At 43.8% G+C, this 15,460-nt stretch overlaps 1 protein-coding gene and 1 long non-coding RNA gene across 4 annotated transcripts in view; one reads left to right on the forward strand and one right to left on the reverse strand.

Annotated features, from left to right (window-relative positions):
- The window catches only part of MED27 (mediator complex subunit 27), a 198,366-nt gene that overhangs the window by 34,801 nt on the left and 148,105 nt on the right, over positions 1-15,460 (reverse strand). For all 3 annotated transcript variants that reach the window (XM_070251992.1, XM_001498768.5, XM_023629190.2), the window contains exon 5: positions 1,825-1,932. In XM_070251992.1, the coding sequence (XP_070108093.1) occupies positions 1,825-1,932 (108 nt within the window). The remainder of the gene's footprint in view (positions 1-1,824; positions 1,933-15,460) is intronic.
- LOC138920821 (uncharacterized) lies at positions 472-1,807 on the forward strand. Its single transcript, XR_011432723.1, has 2 exons — positions 472-602; positions 1,467-1,807. It is a non-coding gene; the product is annotated as an uncharacterized lncRNA (long non-coding RNA).

Genomic DNA, 15,460 nt, shown 5'->3' on the forward strand with positions numbered 1-15,460 from the left:
ATGGGGGTGACACGTGAAACCACAGGGGTGGACAAGAATGGCCAAGGGGCATGAGAGGAGGGAGACGAGAACCCTGGGGATCTGGGAGTCAAGGGCAACTGAGAGGGAAGGAACCATGTAAAGCAGTTGAGGAGGAGTCATCTGAGAGAAATTCTAGAAGTATACACACGAGACTAACTTCTAATCCCCTTGTTTTAAGTGCAGAATAAAAATTATACTTGTTATCAGTTCAATAAATTTGAATTTACCAGGTGGCAAAGTGTTAAGAGCTTTCTGTCTTATTTAGGACACTTTTAGTATGGGGCAATGAAGTAAATATAATGTTAAAGATATCAGGCAAAGTAGGTAAAATCTCTCCTCCTTGTAATCTGAATTCAGAATACGCTTCATCTGCATCCTGAATTTGGCATCTCTGACAGCATGGTCATTGTTGTTACTTAACTTTTTCTGTTTTATTCTTTATCTCCTCCATTCACTTGTACGTCCTTGGAGAGCAAGGGCTGTGTTTCACACACTGTGTGACTATAAACTTGTAAACCTTGAACAGAGACAACGCACAACCACGCCTCTCAACGACCGCCCACTCAGGGGCTCTTGGCCAGGTACGCACCGCCCCAGGGTCGCTTCTGCTGTTGCTAAGTAGTTTGGAATTTCTTGTTTAGAATTGCTGTCAGAGTTCATGAATCATGCACACGTGGATCATACCTGTCCTGATTATGCACTTTATTTTCCACAGTTGCTCCAAAGACATTTTAGTTTTTCCAAAAAGAAAGAGGAAATCTCCTCTTAAGGCACGTTTTGCTCTCAACGGGGAGAGTTGCGAGAACTTGGCAGAGTCCTTGGAGTAAGAGTAGCTTCCCGGGCTGACAACACTTGTGTGGTTGTGGAAATACTGGATTACTTGTTCAAAACACAAATCTCACTACTTCCTGGGTCACAGCTCTTATATAACACACTGTTCTGTGTGCTAAGCGACATTTGTCACCTTTTTTTGAAGAACATCCTGTCCTCATTATAATGTGGCCGTTGGGTGGTGAGTGCTAGCACTAACAAACTTTTAAGTTTTAATGGATTCACGAAGAGGAGGGAAAGCTCCTGAGAGAAGGGCACACAGAAGCCCGGTGCTGGGAAGTGAGCAGGTGCGCCTGGGTGGGTACCTCAGGCAGAGTCCTCATTCCGCTCGGGAAGCAAACACAAATGAAGGCTGTCAGCTCCCATCAGCATCCTCTGATGCTCTCTATAGAGCCATATGGACAGCGTGTAGTCAAGAGAGATTAGGGGTTCACACAGGTGAACTTTCCATGAGACAAATCACCCATGGAAAGAACTTATCCTTTTTCAACTGCAGTATTCAATACGTGCTGCTGTGGATAAGCGGCTTCCTGAGGGCTCCTCGTTAGCTTCGTGGAAAAAGATTGTCGGCAGGTTGTGTGTCAGACTAACTCGAATTTTCCTCATGGTTCTAGGAAACGCAAAATGCCGAACCCTGGGCTATTGATGTGCTGCTCGACCAGGCGAAAAAAAAGAAATCCATCTCCTCAGAAGACACATTTAATGAGGCAACTGGGGTCTAAGGTGATAAATTAGAAATTCAACTAAGGGCATCAGGCTTAAAGGAAAAAGCAGAAGCTTGATGAAAAATGCAAGGGGGGAGAGAGAGATGTTTTTTGTAAAGCATTCATCTTTATACTGATAAAGCTATGCTTGTTGATCATTTCAGCTATGATTGCTAGTGTTTAATGTCATTCATCTGGGACTCCACTACATTTGTTCTGGGATACGCAAAATAAAGGAAGAAGAAAACAAAGACTCCGGAATGCTTACCTTGCCATCTTCCGTATAGACATTTTCATTATACCCCTTCACTATTGTTCGATCGATGAAGAGGCTCCGCATGACAACGATCACTTTCAACACCTTTCCCAAGGTCACCTGTCAAAACACATGCATGTAAACATGAGAGTTTACACTTGAACATGCAAACCACATGAAGTTGGGCATGACTATCAGAAGAAGGCCCACCTCTCCCTCCTGTTCCGAGAGAGGCACAGAGGACACTGAGGGAGGTGCGGTGGCTGCCCCTTGTACTGGCACCCTAACTATCTAAGAACAAACTCACAACAACAGCAAATTCTCCCGTTGTCACTTAGAGATGGTGCGGGCCCCAAGTCATCTAACTCCCCTGAACTTATTTATATTGTTGGCTTATAAACCTCAGGAGAAGTTCCATATGTTTATTGTCTGCTGGATAAAGTAACATTTCCTTTTATTGTCTTCTGTCTTAAGATTATCTTCTTCAAGGCCGTCCTAGGATCCTGGCATTCTACGGTTTGGTGAGCACATCTGTTTTCATATTACGTCATGGTGCTATGTACACTCATGGAACACACAGAGAGTACAATAGAGAGATTAAAGGCAGGCACCAAATATCCCTTGGTTGAACTATCTGTTTTTAATAGCTGGTAAAAAGTGGAGAAGCAATACCAAATAAGTTCTTGAAGGTAAATGAACAGTAGCTGAATTTTATCTCCAAAAGGGAACATCATCCTGGAAATACATTTAAGTGCTTTTACTCTTAGAACCTAAGCACGTATTATGGATTTTTAAAAAAACACCTTAAAAAACTGCAGTTTCATATATGCCAGGGAAAAAGTAACCCGCTGTGCTTGCTGGAACAGGCTCAGTATCAAGAACAGAAACAGCACCCTCGTTCCTCTCAGTGGCTCACATAAGCCTTCTGACACTTTGCCTAGCCCCTTCTTTGCATTTCCTAGATAAGACCCTAGAGGCAGGCTCCACACAGGACCCAGCCAAGGCCACGGTCCGGGTTGTTCCCATGAGGCTCTGACATTACAGAACAAGCGGAAAGGTGCCCTCCAGGGCTGAGTAGGACAAGAACCTCTGCCCCACACAGCGATCCCAGTCCTGCAACTCCAGCATGCCGTCTGCTTCTGGGGACGCCACCTTCCATCATCCTGTCCTTACTTCCCCATTCCTGGTGGTTTTTAACTGTCTCCAGCAACAACCTTCTTTTTCTGATTAGTCCAGGGTATCAATGAACATTCTTAATATCTGGTTCCTTCAATAACTTCTAGTGCTAAGCTGATGTTTCTATTTGTGTGCCGAAAATGGCACAGGTAAGAAAAAGACACGACACATTAATTACATTTAAGAGAATGTTAATAAAAACATCTTATTTCTCAATAGTACTTTTAAATTAAAGAAAAAAAATGTTTTTTCTCCCTAAAGCCCCAGTACATAGTTGTATATCCTAGTTGTAAGTTGTTCTAGCTCTTCTATGTGGGATGCCGGCACAAGCATGGCTTGACAAGTGATGTGTAGTTTGCACAGAGGATCCAAAGCCATGAACCCGGGGCCGCTGAAGCGGAGCCCAGGAACATAACCACTCGGCCACGGGGCCAGTTCCCCAAGTAATTTTAAATACTGTTATGCCACGTAACATTTAATGGGTCACTTCTCATATAACTGAAAATCACTATTGAAGGACACCAATAAACCACCAAGGTAGGAACAGCAACTCTGCCTCTAGCTTACATGCAGTCTACTGGATGGAAGGGAGGGAGGGAGGCAGAGAGGGAGGGAGGGAGGGGGGAAGGGAAAGAAATCAGAGTTGTAGTTTTGGCATTACAAGCACTGACATTAACAGCCTCCGCTAGGCTACGGCGGAGGTCCATGAGACCTCCTCCAACAGGCCACTGCTTTCAACTGCACACTTTAACTCCCTGTGCTAATAAGCGCAGATAACTAAGCAATTGTTTCCTTAAAAAAACAAAATCGAGCTGACTTTAATTAACTCATAAATTGCTTCAGCAATTTCTCAAGTTTCTCAAGATAGAATTCAGAAGAAAAACACACTAAATATACTAGAAATTTTATACTTAATTTTTTTGTTTTTAAAAGTGAATTTTGGTATTTTAAAGTTAACTAATACTAAAACAGTTAACTAATAAATGCTTATTATGAAAAAATCTAAAGTTAGAGAAAAAAGGAAGAAAATAATTGTTAATAGTCTTCCCATTCAAAGATAATCACCATTAACATTTTGGGGTACTTCCTTTCAATCTTTTTACTATCAAAGATTTATAGTTTTTGAATTTTTAATTTGTTTATAATTGAAACTATATATAAAATTTCAAATCAAATTTTTATTTAAAATTATGACATAAGCATTGTTCCATATTGCTGTGCAGTCTTCAAAAACGGCATTTCACACTGCATGGCATTCTTTTGAGTGGATATACTATCATTTCTTTAACCATTCTTCTATAGTTGGACATTACTTGCTTCCAAACTTTCCCTAAGAGAAATACGGCTGCAATGCGTACTTTCGTTCACCAGGCCTTTGCTGCTTTTGGGATTATTTCCCAAGGATAGATTTGTAGAACTGTAATTACTGGGGCAAACAGTACAAACATATTAAGGCTTTTGATACACTTCTCCAATCGCTAACCATGAGGGTTCTGCCCAGCAGAAAGGTACGAGCACACCTATTCCGCTCCACTCTTGTCAGCAACGGGTGCTACTAAATCAAAACGAAACAAAATGAAAATCCCCCTCCCCCACCTGGAAGTACCAATTTAATTTCTTTAAACCTTTTATTATGGAAGACTTAAAAACAGGCAAAAGTAAATGAAATAGTATAAAGAACCTCTGTGGACCCACCCCAATGTCAACAACTACAGCTCTTGGCCAATCTCGTTTCACTTCCGTCCCACCGACTTTCCCCTCCCTGTGCTATTTCGAAACAAATAACCGCCATGGATGGTATCATTCCATCTATAAATATTTCAGTCTGCATCTCTAAAAGATAAGGGCTCTGAAAACAAAAAAGCAGAACCAGATGCCATCCCACATCTAAAACAACAGGAGTTCACCAATATTATCAAACCCCAGTCAGTCAGTGTTCACGTCTCCAACAGCCTCATAAGTGCCACATTTTAAAAATTTGCTCGTGACAGGATCTGAACATAGTCCACACAATGCAGTTGGCTGACATGGCTCACAAGTTTCTCCCACACTACAGGTATCCCTCTCTCTATCCTCTCCCCTCATTTTATTTGTTGAAGAAACTGGGCCATTTTTTCTAGAGTTTTCCACAGCCTGGATTTTACTGATGGCATCCCCGTGGCGTGCTTTACATGTTCCTCCTTACTCTGTACTTCCTGTAAACTGGTAATTAGAGGAGATTCAGGCTTGATTTTTTGGCAAGACTACTTCATGGGTGGTGTTACTATCTAGGAAGCACTTGAGGTCAAGCATCTCAGCATGTGACGCTGGCAGCGGGGACGCGTTAGTTCACCAGGGGTTGCAGACGGTCGTATTCCAATGCGATCATTCAGTCTTCATTTATTAGTTGGAACATTTTTACAAAGAAAAACTTCCCCTCGTCTATTATTTGGTTACCCAGTGGTAGAGTTTATCATATAGACAGGAGAAATGCCCAGTTCTTTCCCTTTATTTACCAGTTCTCAAAACAATGCATTGGTTTACTAGTTTTCTTCCAATGTGATGGGTTGGTTTTTTTGCCCCCAACATTCTTATAAACTCACGGATTTAAACACATTTGATGTATTTTTATCTGATGCAATTATTCTTCTTACTGATGCTCAAATTGTCCTGCTTGAGGCCAGTGGGCATCTCCTTGAGGTTGAGTCCTTTCGTCATCACCTTAGTCTTTGCTGGCTTCCTTGCTATCTGGTACATGATACTCTAGGCTTGTCCTGTACAATTCCTGCCCGAGGCCATGAATCAGCCATTTCCTCAAGCAGCTCTGGTTCTCTTCAGTGGGAAACGGTATTTTAAGACCACAATAAGGGCAAGAGGGGCAAATAATTTTTGATAGGTTAAAATTTTGGTTTTTCATTTTATGAATCTAAATTAGAGTGAATATTTTCCTTCTCACTTTTTTTCTTATCCTATATTCATTTACATATTGAGGTTTAAGTGTTTTCTTTTCTAATAAAAAAAAGACACTCCACAGTCATACTTCCCCATGACTACTCCCACCCCCCAGTCACGCCTCCCTGCCATGGTTCCCACTCCCCAACAACGCCTCCTGCTACTCCTTCCACCTCCACTCCCACCCCCACCCCGTCAGACCTCTCCCCACTCCTCTTTGCTCTGCTCTGCTCAAAGTCCTGGGATAGGCTGGTTCTCCAGCCGCACCCTCGTGCGCTGTGGCTTCACAGAGGGAAGGTGTGTGAGCGCAGGAGGCTCATTAGGAGTACCCCAACGGCTGTGCCTTTACCGGCTGTAGTAGCTTACGGACAGGGAATGCCAGGAAGTCTTGCTCTGGTTCACTTTCATTACCTTTCCAGTCCGTAAGGCTCTATGAAGCTTGTCAATTCTTAGTTTTTACAGAGCCAGAAAGGACCCTGGCACTGATCTAGGTTGATTATGCAGAATACGGCTTTCTGAATTTTCCACATGGTTGTAATAAAACTGTATACACAACTTTGAGGCTTTGGAACCAAGCCTCAGCTGTGCTACTGGAAAGCTTGGCCCAGTTACGTACCTTCTCTGAACATCAGTTTCCTCCCACCTAATGGGGAGAACAACAGCTCCATCTCAGAATGGCTACAAGCAGTCACTGAGACAATGCACTGATAAAGGGTGTGGCATAGGCCTGGCACAGAATACGTTCCCAGGGGCAGCTACTGTTACTCAGCCCAAACTCTGGTCTAGACTTCGCAGAGGAAAAATGATTTGAAGCCAGTTAACATCAAAGCTGGAACCAGAACAGTTACTGCCTCCAGTTCAGTGAACTTGCCACTTACGTTAATTTACTCTTTTGCTGTCACACTGGGACTCAAAGGAAGCTGCAGAGCGGGCGACAGTTGTGGGCACTGAGGTCTGAACAAAAATCTGCCTCCTGATGAATGACTACCAAGCAGAAAGAGGCTGCAGGCACAAGTGTAGGGCAGTTTAGGGGAAGATACGAAGCTGCCACGTGGGCTGATCTAGCCAGACCTCACTGACTCCCAAAGGAGGCCATTCAGTGCGAAGGTCAAGTGCACTGAGATTCAGTGTCACTTCTGCCAGTTTCAGGCAGTGTGACCCAGGGCAAGTCAAACAACCTCTTCTGCCTGTTTACTCAGCTGTGAAATGTGGAGGGGCCTGGTGAGGAAATCAAATGAGACGATCCATGTGAAACACATGGTTACAGGTATGGTGCACGACAAAACTCAACAGCTGTCAGCCTCGTTTCTCTTCAGAGTGTGGTGTGGTAGAAAGGGTCAGATGAGCCCTTTGAGCTCTGCCATCAAGGAGCTTAAAGCATGTTCTCTAACGTTCTTTCCAGCCCTCATTGTCCAGCCCTCCTCATTTGGGAGACTGATATGGCAGTGAATCATATACAGGCCAATGGACACTACTCTAGAAACGAGCCAACACTGGCCACAGTCAGAGGCAAAACGCCCAGGGACAGGAGCTGCAGGTCGCTTCTTGGCAACTGCTATCGGATACCACAAATAAAGCTAATGCCATCTGGTAATGAAGCGGCTTGCTGTTGCCAAGGTAACACTTCTATACCGAGCAGCACATTTCCAAAGAGCTCACTCACTACCCCTCCTGTGTCTGTCCCTGTGAGTGTTCAAATGGCAAGTTGTGAAAAGTCAGAGGAAGCAGCGTGCTTGCTCAACAGGAACCAAGGTGCACTTGAAAAGGAAGCTGGTAAGCCTCTCATTGGGGCATAACCCTTCTAGGGAAGTGCCCTTAGAAATGCTGTCACTGCCTAGCCCCTTGTCAGGGCTAGCTGTGCTCTGGGCAGCTGCGGCTGAATTGATGGTCTTCTCTATCTGGAATTGTTATCTCCATGGCAGGCTGCGAGATGCTGCAGCAGCGAGGGGGATGGGAAACTAAGAGGTACAGAGGGAAACTGGCTGCTGCTTCTTTCTAGGAAAACTGTAAAACTGGATAAAGCCTAGAGAAAACTGAGTCAGACCAGTCGTAAAAGGCTGAAACTCTGACAAAGCCGTGAGAGAAGATAAACTGGCTGTCACAGCTTGGAAGAAGAGGCCACTAGCACTGCAAAGAGCAGGGCAGTAACCAAATCATAAAACGAAATGGGGCTATGTGACTTGGAAACCAAGAGGTCAGACCAAGGGATCGTCAAAGATAAAACTGATGTTCTCCCATGCTAAAGGCCACTCGTTTTGCTCAACGGGATGAATCAGTTGTGCCTCTGATGATAAAATGCAGTGCAACATGGTGTAAGGTAAGAGAGGAAAAATGAAATTGGAAAGCAATTCCCACGTATGAACTAGACTTGAGATACAAAGTCGTTACAGGCCCAAGAGGTGAACGATATTTTTCCTTTTGACAAAGACCCAGGAAAAATGAGGCAGACACGCTGACTTTAGGTTCTGTCTACCAACAAGTCAGACAATCAACTTATCAGCAAGGCAAGAGAGCACGGAAGTTAGGTTTATGGACTCTAGGAGAAAAAGTGACCTGAGTTTAGATCTTGGCTCTGCCCTTCCTGGCTGTGTGATCTGGGATAAGTTACTTGGTCTGCTAAGCCCCAGTTTCTCACCTGTCAACCAAGGCTAAGGCAGTTGTGAGGAGGCGATTACAGCAGACATGTGACGTGCTTAGCACCATGACTAATGCATGGCAAGAGGTCCATCAGCGGTCAAGCTGCGTCACTCTCTTTAGGCCCCCTGTCATCGGGAAAGGCAACATGGTGCAGGGCCAAGAGCCAGGGCTTTGGAGCCCAGAGGCCCAAGTCCAAGTTCTGCCTCTGTTGCGTACAGCAGTGCGGCCCTGGGAAAACCAACCCACATGAGCTCCAGCTTTCTCGTCTCTAAAACGGAACCCTTTATAAGGAAGGACTGGACAGCTAGTGCTATGAAGTGTCTGGGGGGTCACTACTGGCCCTCACTGCATGGTAGCAATTGTTAATATTACTGCAGTCATTATTTTTAACAATTATTAAATACCTCACCTAACAACATCAAGTTTATTTTCCATTAGGTGGCTTATTCCATTGATGAGTGAATTTGAATCATTTTTAAGAGCCATCGATGCTAACAATTTGAGAACTTCTGATCTCCCTGAACTCATTCCTCTCTTCTAAAGGCAAAACTGCCCTGGATGGGGGGGGGGGGGGGGGGAATTTCATCAAAGAGGACTTAACCAATTTGCCAAGTCTCATTAAAAGGTTTCACGACAAGGTAGGATTAAGAAATAACTTTCCATTTCATACAATAAATATAAATTTCCTCACAACCTTCGTCTCTCATCCCTCTGTGTCCCCCTCAACATTAACAAAAAAATTCACAATATTATGGTATGAAAAATCCCCCAAATTGTCAAAATAAAATTTAGTTCATTTTAATCTATAAAACACACACTCAAATATATAACATAAAGTCTTTCCAAGAAAAAGGAAAATATGCCTGTATAAAAATAAGGCATCCTGATTCCAAAAAGACCTTATAGGAATGAAATGGGATACAGGTGACAAAAGGAGAAGCTGACTATTGTTTTCTCAAACACACTGAAAATGCCAAGTTTCTCCCAATAGACTTGAAGAGGAACCCTCATCGGCACACACTCTGACTTGTCCCCTGTACTGAACAGGCCAGTAAGGAAGCCCACGGCACTCAGTGTTCCTGCCTTGCTGACCCCACCTGCTGCTCAGGGAAGCAGCTATTTTCTGTTCTGGGTGGAACTAGCTCGCCCTGGTGTAGGTACCCAGTTCAAGGGTGACTCTACATAGTGGTCTGGGACAGAAGGCTCGCCCATATTGGCTAGGCTGGGTAAACTGCCTCCTTCCAGAATCTGGACTGGAGAACATGGAGAAGATTGGGAAGAAAAAACAGCACTACTATGAGAAGGAGGCCATGTAGGAAGAGAGCGGGGGAGGAATGAAGGGAGGTGGGGAGGAGGAAGGGGGAGACAGACAGACGGATGCACACCAGAACCTAGAGCTGCCTTGGATTGCAAATGGCTAGCCTTTCTAGTTCTTTCCTTCCTTCTACCCAACAATTATTTTTTAAATACATATTATGTGTAGGCAAAGCATTAGGCACACAAAGATAAATGAAATAGATAATCATGGAGCTAACAGTCTAGTGGAGGAGGCAGGCAACAAATAAGTATATAAGTAAATAAATATAATTTGCAAAAAGTTTTGAAGAAAATGAACAACAAGGGGAGAGCTTAAAGAGAGATTATTTAGGTAATCCCTATGAGTGAAAAAATGACATTTAGATCAGATAATTCAATTATTCATTAGTTCATTCAATTCACTCAAACATGTATTAAACACCCACTGTGTGCAAGCATTGGTCTAAGGATTTGAGATGGAGCAGTGGACAGGACAACATATCATGAGTGTACATTCTTGGGGGGGGTGTAGGCAGACAGTAAATAAACAAAAAATATATCACTTGTACGGGGCCACGAAGGCAATAAAGCTGGACAAGGGGGTTGGCTCAAGTTCGGCTGAAACCTACCGGGTGAGACCAAGCAGGTCCCCGCAAAGTGCTGCGGCAGTGCGGTCCAGGCTAGGAGGAGCCTGTGCAAAGGCTCCCAGTGGGAAAAGACCGAGTGTCCGCGGACCAGACGGAGGCCGGCGGGCAGGCAAGAGAGCGGCAGGCACTGGGTGAAGGAAGGCTCTGGGAAGGAGGTTAGTTTGAGTTGGGGTGAAATGGGAAGCCACTGCCAGGTTTTCAGCAGAGAAATGACATACCTGATGTGTGCTTTTAAAAAACATATTCCTGGCTGCTTCTTGGAGGTATCAAGAGAAGAAGCGGGAGCCCACGAGAGGGGACGATGGCAGCTTTGACTAGAGTGACAGCAACAGAGAAAGTGAGAAGCCGACAGATTTAAGATAGAATAGCATGATTTGCCGATAGACTGAATGTGAAGGAAGAAAAAGGGGGAAACAAGGAAACTTCTAGGTTTTTGGCTTAAGCATCAGGTAGATGGTTTTGCTATTTACTGAGATGAGATGAGGAAAAAGAGGAGAAAAACAGGGAGTGGGGAAAATCACTTCCCTTTTGTTAAGTTGAAGATACTTTTGAAATATTTAAGTGCAGAGATGTTAAATGGGCAGTTTGGACACTGGGGCTCAGGGCTGAGGTCTGGGCTAGATAGTTCAAGTTTACGAACATCATAACAGGCCCTCGTTTTCAAGGTGGCCTGCGTGAATTCAGATGAGCTGAAACCCACGCACCTGAGCACATTATCTGGGCTCTGAGGGGCTCAGGGGTGCTCTTCCCTGACAGAAGAGGGTCTGCGGACTCAAACAGCAACTGTCCCTTTGACCAGGCTGATTTAACTCCAAGTGAAGGTGGCCCCCACACAGATCTGCCACCTGCCACCTGCATTAGCATGGTACCATGGTGCCCTCTGCGGCAAACTCGGCCCCGTTAGAACTCCCCTTCTTCTGTCCATAACCTGTTAGGCAGCACTTGGCTTTTTAATATTTCAACTGTAGGATGTGTGCCAATTTGACCTTGATGTAGAAAATTTAATTCAAATCAATACATGGACAAGGTCACTTTAAAATCCAATTAATATGAATGGGAAAATATGCCCTACAGTTCTGTGAGCTGAAAATGGAATAGTTGCAAGTTAACAACAACAAAAGAGACAGCCACACAAGCCTGGTTGGTCCTTCTGTGTTTGATAATGCAGCTAGCTCTTTTCTTAAATACATGCAGTAGTTAGAACACTGAAAAACTTTTTTTTTTTTTGGCTTCTATTTAGGGTAGCTTAAAATTAAACTGTAGTTTGTTTGAAGAAAAACATAAAATGTACTGAAAACTGTGAATTCCTATAACCCGAGTTTAAATAAATTAAACCCTGGACTTCAACTCGCCCCGGAATCCCTAGAGAAATCTAAGGCGGTGACATTTTTGGAACAGCAGCAATCTGCACATGACAGGGCACACACACAGCACTGTTTGCAGTGATAACCATCACAGAAGGGGAAACTGAGGTACTGGAATTTCAGTCTTATTCCCACATGTGTTATGTAACCAGGACTCAGGACACTTCCTCCTCCGATTTACCACCCCTCCCTCTACATTTCGCTCCTCATTAATGAGAAACGTTTATTTATTTATTTATTTTTTTAAAGATTTTATTTTTTCCTTTTTCTCCCCAAAGCCCCCCGGTACATAGTTGTGCATTCTTCGCTGTGGGTTCCTCTAGCTGTGGCATGTGGGACGCTGCCCCAGCGTGGTCCGACGAGCACTGCCATGTCCGCGCCCAGGATTCGAACCGACGAAACACTGGGCCGCCTGCAGCGGAGCGCGCGAACCCAACCACTCGGCCACGGGGCCAGCCCCGAGAAACGTTTATTTTATACCAACAAATGATAGGAATGTATTATTATTACTGGGTTCTTCTGGGTTGTTCTCTTTTCCCTCTGCTTCATTGCTATCCCAGTTGGAATCTCAGCTTTTCCACCCTTGAACCTGGTTAGAATATAATATAAATAATCAAGTATCCATCTAAAGAGGAAAAAATTGCTTTGTAGCTTCAAGGAATGCTACAAATGAGGTAAAACTGGAATGGGATATTAGGGGGTGTCAGTGAAATATCATAAATCTATTTCTCAATTTATTTTACATTTGGATATTAAAAACAAGAGGCTGCTGAAGGGACCGCAGCTGAGCTACATGAGGAAGGTCCCACACTTTGGACAGCTTTTTCAGCATCCTGGGAATCCTCACTGATTTGAAGTGCGGATGTCCTGCAATGTGGAGCTGAAAAGGAAGCTTCAACCTAAACACTGCCAGCTAAGGTCACGAGGCAATTGTGTGAGCGTGTGTGTTCAGCTTTACAGGTTACACTGCAGCAACAAATTAAAAGCAGCCCAACTCTGCAGCCAAAGGACAAGCTGCTGCCTTGCACAGTGTCTGTTCTGTTCCCCCTCATGGACTGGTTCGGAGGATCATTTTGCATTCTCCTTCATTCGAAAATCATACAAGCCAGCAGACTTCCCATCCGTCCCTCGCTTTCCCCACCAACCTCGAGTTACCTCATCTGCTGCTAGTATTAATGCTCTTCACACACTCATTATTCTTTAATGATGCCTGTTTGTAAATAGCAAGATGGGATGCAATTAAACCATGAGAGGCTAAATAAACACACATGCTAATTAGGATCTTTACAAGAGATTTTTTTTTCATGTATAGACTGGAATTTACCTTTCATTAATCTAACTTAATTGCAATAGTGCACCAATAAAGAGTCAACACAAATTAAGTGCTCTAAATGATTTCTCCATATTAAGGGTGAGCAAGTGATCCTTCCTTTGGGTAACAAGCCACATTCTGCAGCAGGAGGGGACTAAATGGGAACACAACATGGCTAAGCGTTAGGGGAAGGGTTTCAGCAGTGAAGCAGGTACTGCACCATTATCATGATGCTGTTGCTTCAGATGCCTGAAGTTAATGAGGTCAAGGTCATAGGTTCAAACTGCAGCCTCATCCCCCTTGTGAGTCAACTAGCTTTGCTAGGTTCCATGGTAGCAGACATTACCCCTTACATTTGTCAGCTTTCTGTCACTGGTTCCAAGAGAGACAAAGCAAAGGTTTGGATCAATCGGTTCAAATCCATTCCCACTCCCAGAATAATAATGCCCAGGAACATCTGCTTTGTGGCAAGGCAGTACACAGTAGCTATTTCTGTACGAAAAGGACATCTGTTATTTGCAGGAAAAGAAAAGTGTTTTAACCTTTGATTCTAGAAGGTGTGAAAGATTAGATACATTTGGCAACTAAACTGAAACAATATGATGGTATATCAACATTAGATATGTTTTTTGCAAAGGCCTCAGAGCATTTAACAATTTATTCATTCAACAAATATTGAGCCCTCTAGGTAGCAGGTGCTGGGTCAGGGTCAGGAAACTACCCTAGGAAAAATGTCACTCGCTCCAAAACTCTTTTTATCTTTTACATATTTTACTTGTCCTTCCCTAATCACTGCTGCTAAATCCTGTATCACCTTCCTTTCTTTGTCAAATATAGACACACACGGATACACAGAGGCCGCAACTTCCCTCTGGCCCTGCAACTGAGCCGGCAGCACCACTGGCTGGGAACCCACAACTCTGCGAAAAGCTGGATCCTGAGAGGTCCATTGTGACAAGACGGCTGAAGCAACCCCCCTCAGGAACTGAGACCCGACATTAAACTGCACAACTAAGACAGCAGCAACCAGATTCTTCAGTTCCTGATTTTAAAATAAACACTTGGTAAGTTCTCCATGACAACATTTCCCAAAGTGTATTCGTGAAAAGGGGTCTGTAGTCAACTTTGTCAGGGAAACTGTGTACGCATTATCCTCCTCTTAAAGATTCAGTGTACGCAGGCCTGTTAAAGGCTCTGAAAAGGACTGCGGGAAAGGAACCTGCCTAGTTTTGTTCAACCAGTGAGCGCTTCCTAAACCTACTGTGCATATCAACTTCCTTAAAAAAAAGTGTTCCAGGAAATTTGCTTTGGGAAACACTGTTCACATTACTATCTGGAAAGAACAATGTGCCTGTTCGATCAGTCGCCAGCAGCCTGGGTTGATTTTTCCAGTTTACTACTACACCTTACCTCGACCTCGTTCGCCCCCACTTCACTCCTGCAGGTAGACAGAGGACAGCAATGCTGCTCCTCCCTCCCTTTCCCCAGAGCCTGGAACCCACTGGACCTGGGTCCCCTGTGCAGCAGACCAGCAGAGGCTCCAAGGACAGAAAACGGCTCCCTGACACACTGTGGATAAAAATCTATCAACTCTAAGATACTTAATTGCTCCCAGTTCAAGAACTTTCAAAGATTCACTCTTAAATTCATTTTTATGGTTACATTATAAGCCTCTGAAAATCCTAGCCTTGACAACATCACCGACAGCCCTCACTTAATCACTCTGGTAGATCATATATAAAAACAAAACAGAGAAAAAAAAAAATCATTCCATGTTAGTGAGCAGATGTCTAGCCCATTTGCAATTAATACGACCCACTTCCATACAATCAGACTGCTTAAAATTCCTGGAACAAGATGTAAAGTTAAGATGCAAATGTTCTGATTTTAATGAGAATGAATGGAAACTGTAAAACCCTCTCTCCCTTTGAGGGAAGGTACGATCTACATGTAAGTCCCAACTGCACACTAAATTTATCAACAAAACAATCATTTGATAAAGCCTGTGTGAAAGAAGAAAATAGAACTGGGAAAGTCAGAAGTATATTCAGACAGCATTTCCTACCAAAATTAGATGGCATCCAAACCATTATTCTTTTAAGAAGCTTTACAGAAAACTTGACTCATTTCAATACATCTCCCCCAGTCACCAACATGTACTAGGAGCTTCTTGCATTTCTTTGAATCCTTGTGACATTTTCATGGACAGAGCAGAGGGTGACAGAAAAGACCAGGACTCTGGCGCTTCCTGGATCTCACTTCAGATCCCAGCTCCTCCATTTAAG

Source organism: Equus caballus, chromosome 25 (genome assembly GCF_041296265.1).
Source record: "Equus caballus isolate H_3958 breed thoroughbred chromosome 25, TB-T2T, whole genome shotgun sequence".
Taxonomy (NCBI): domain Eukaryota; kingdom Metazoa; phylum Chordata; class Mammalia; order Perissodactyla; family Equidae; genus Equus; species Equus caballus.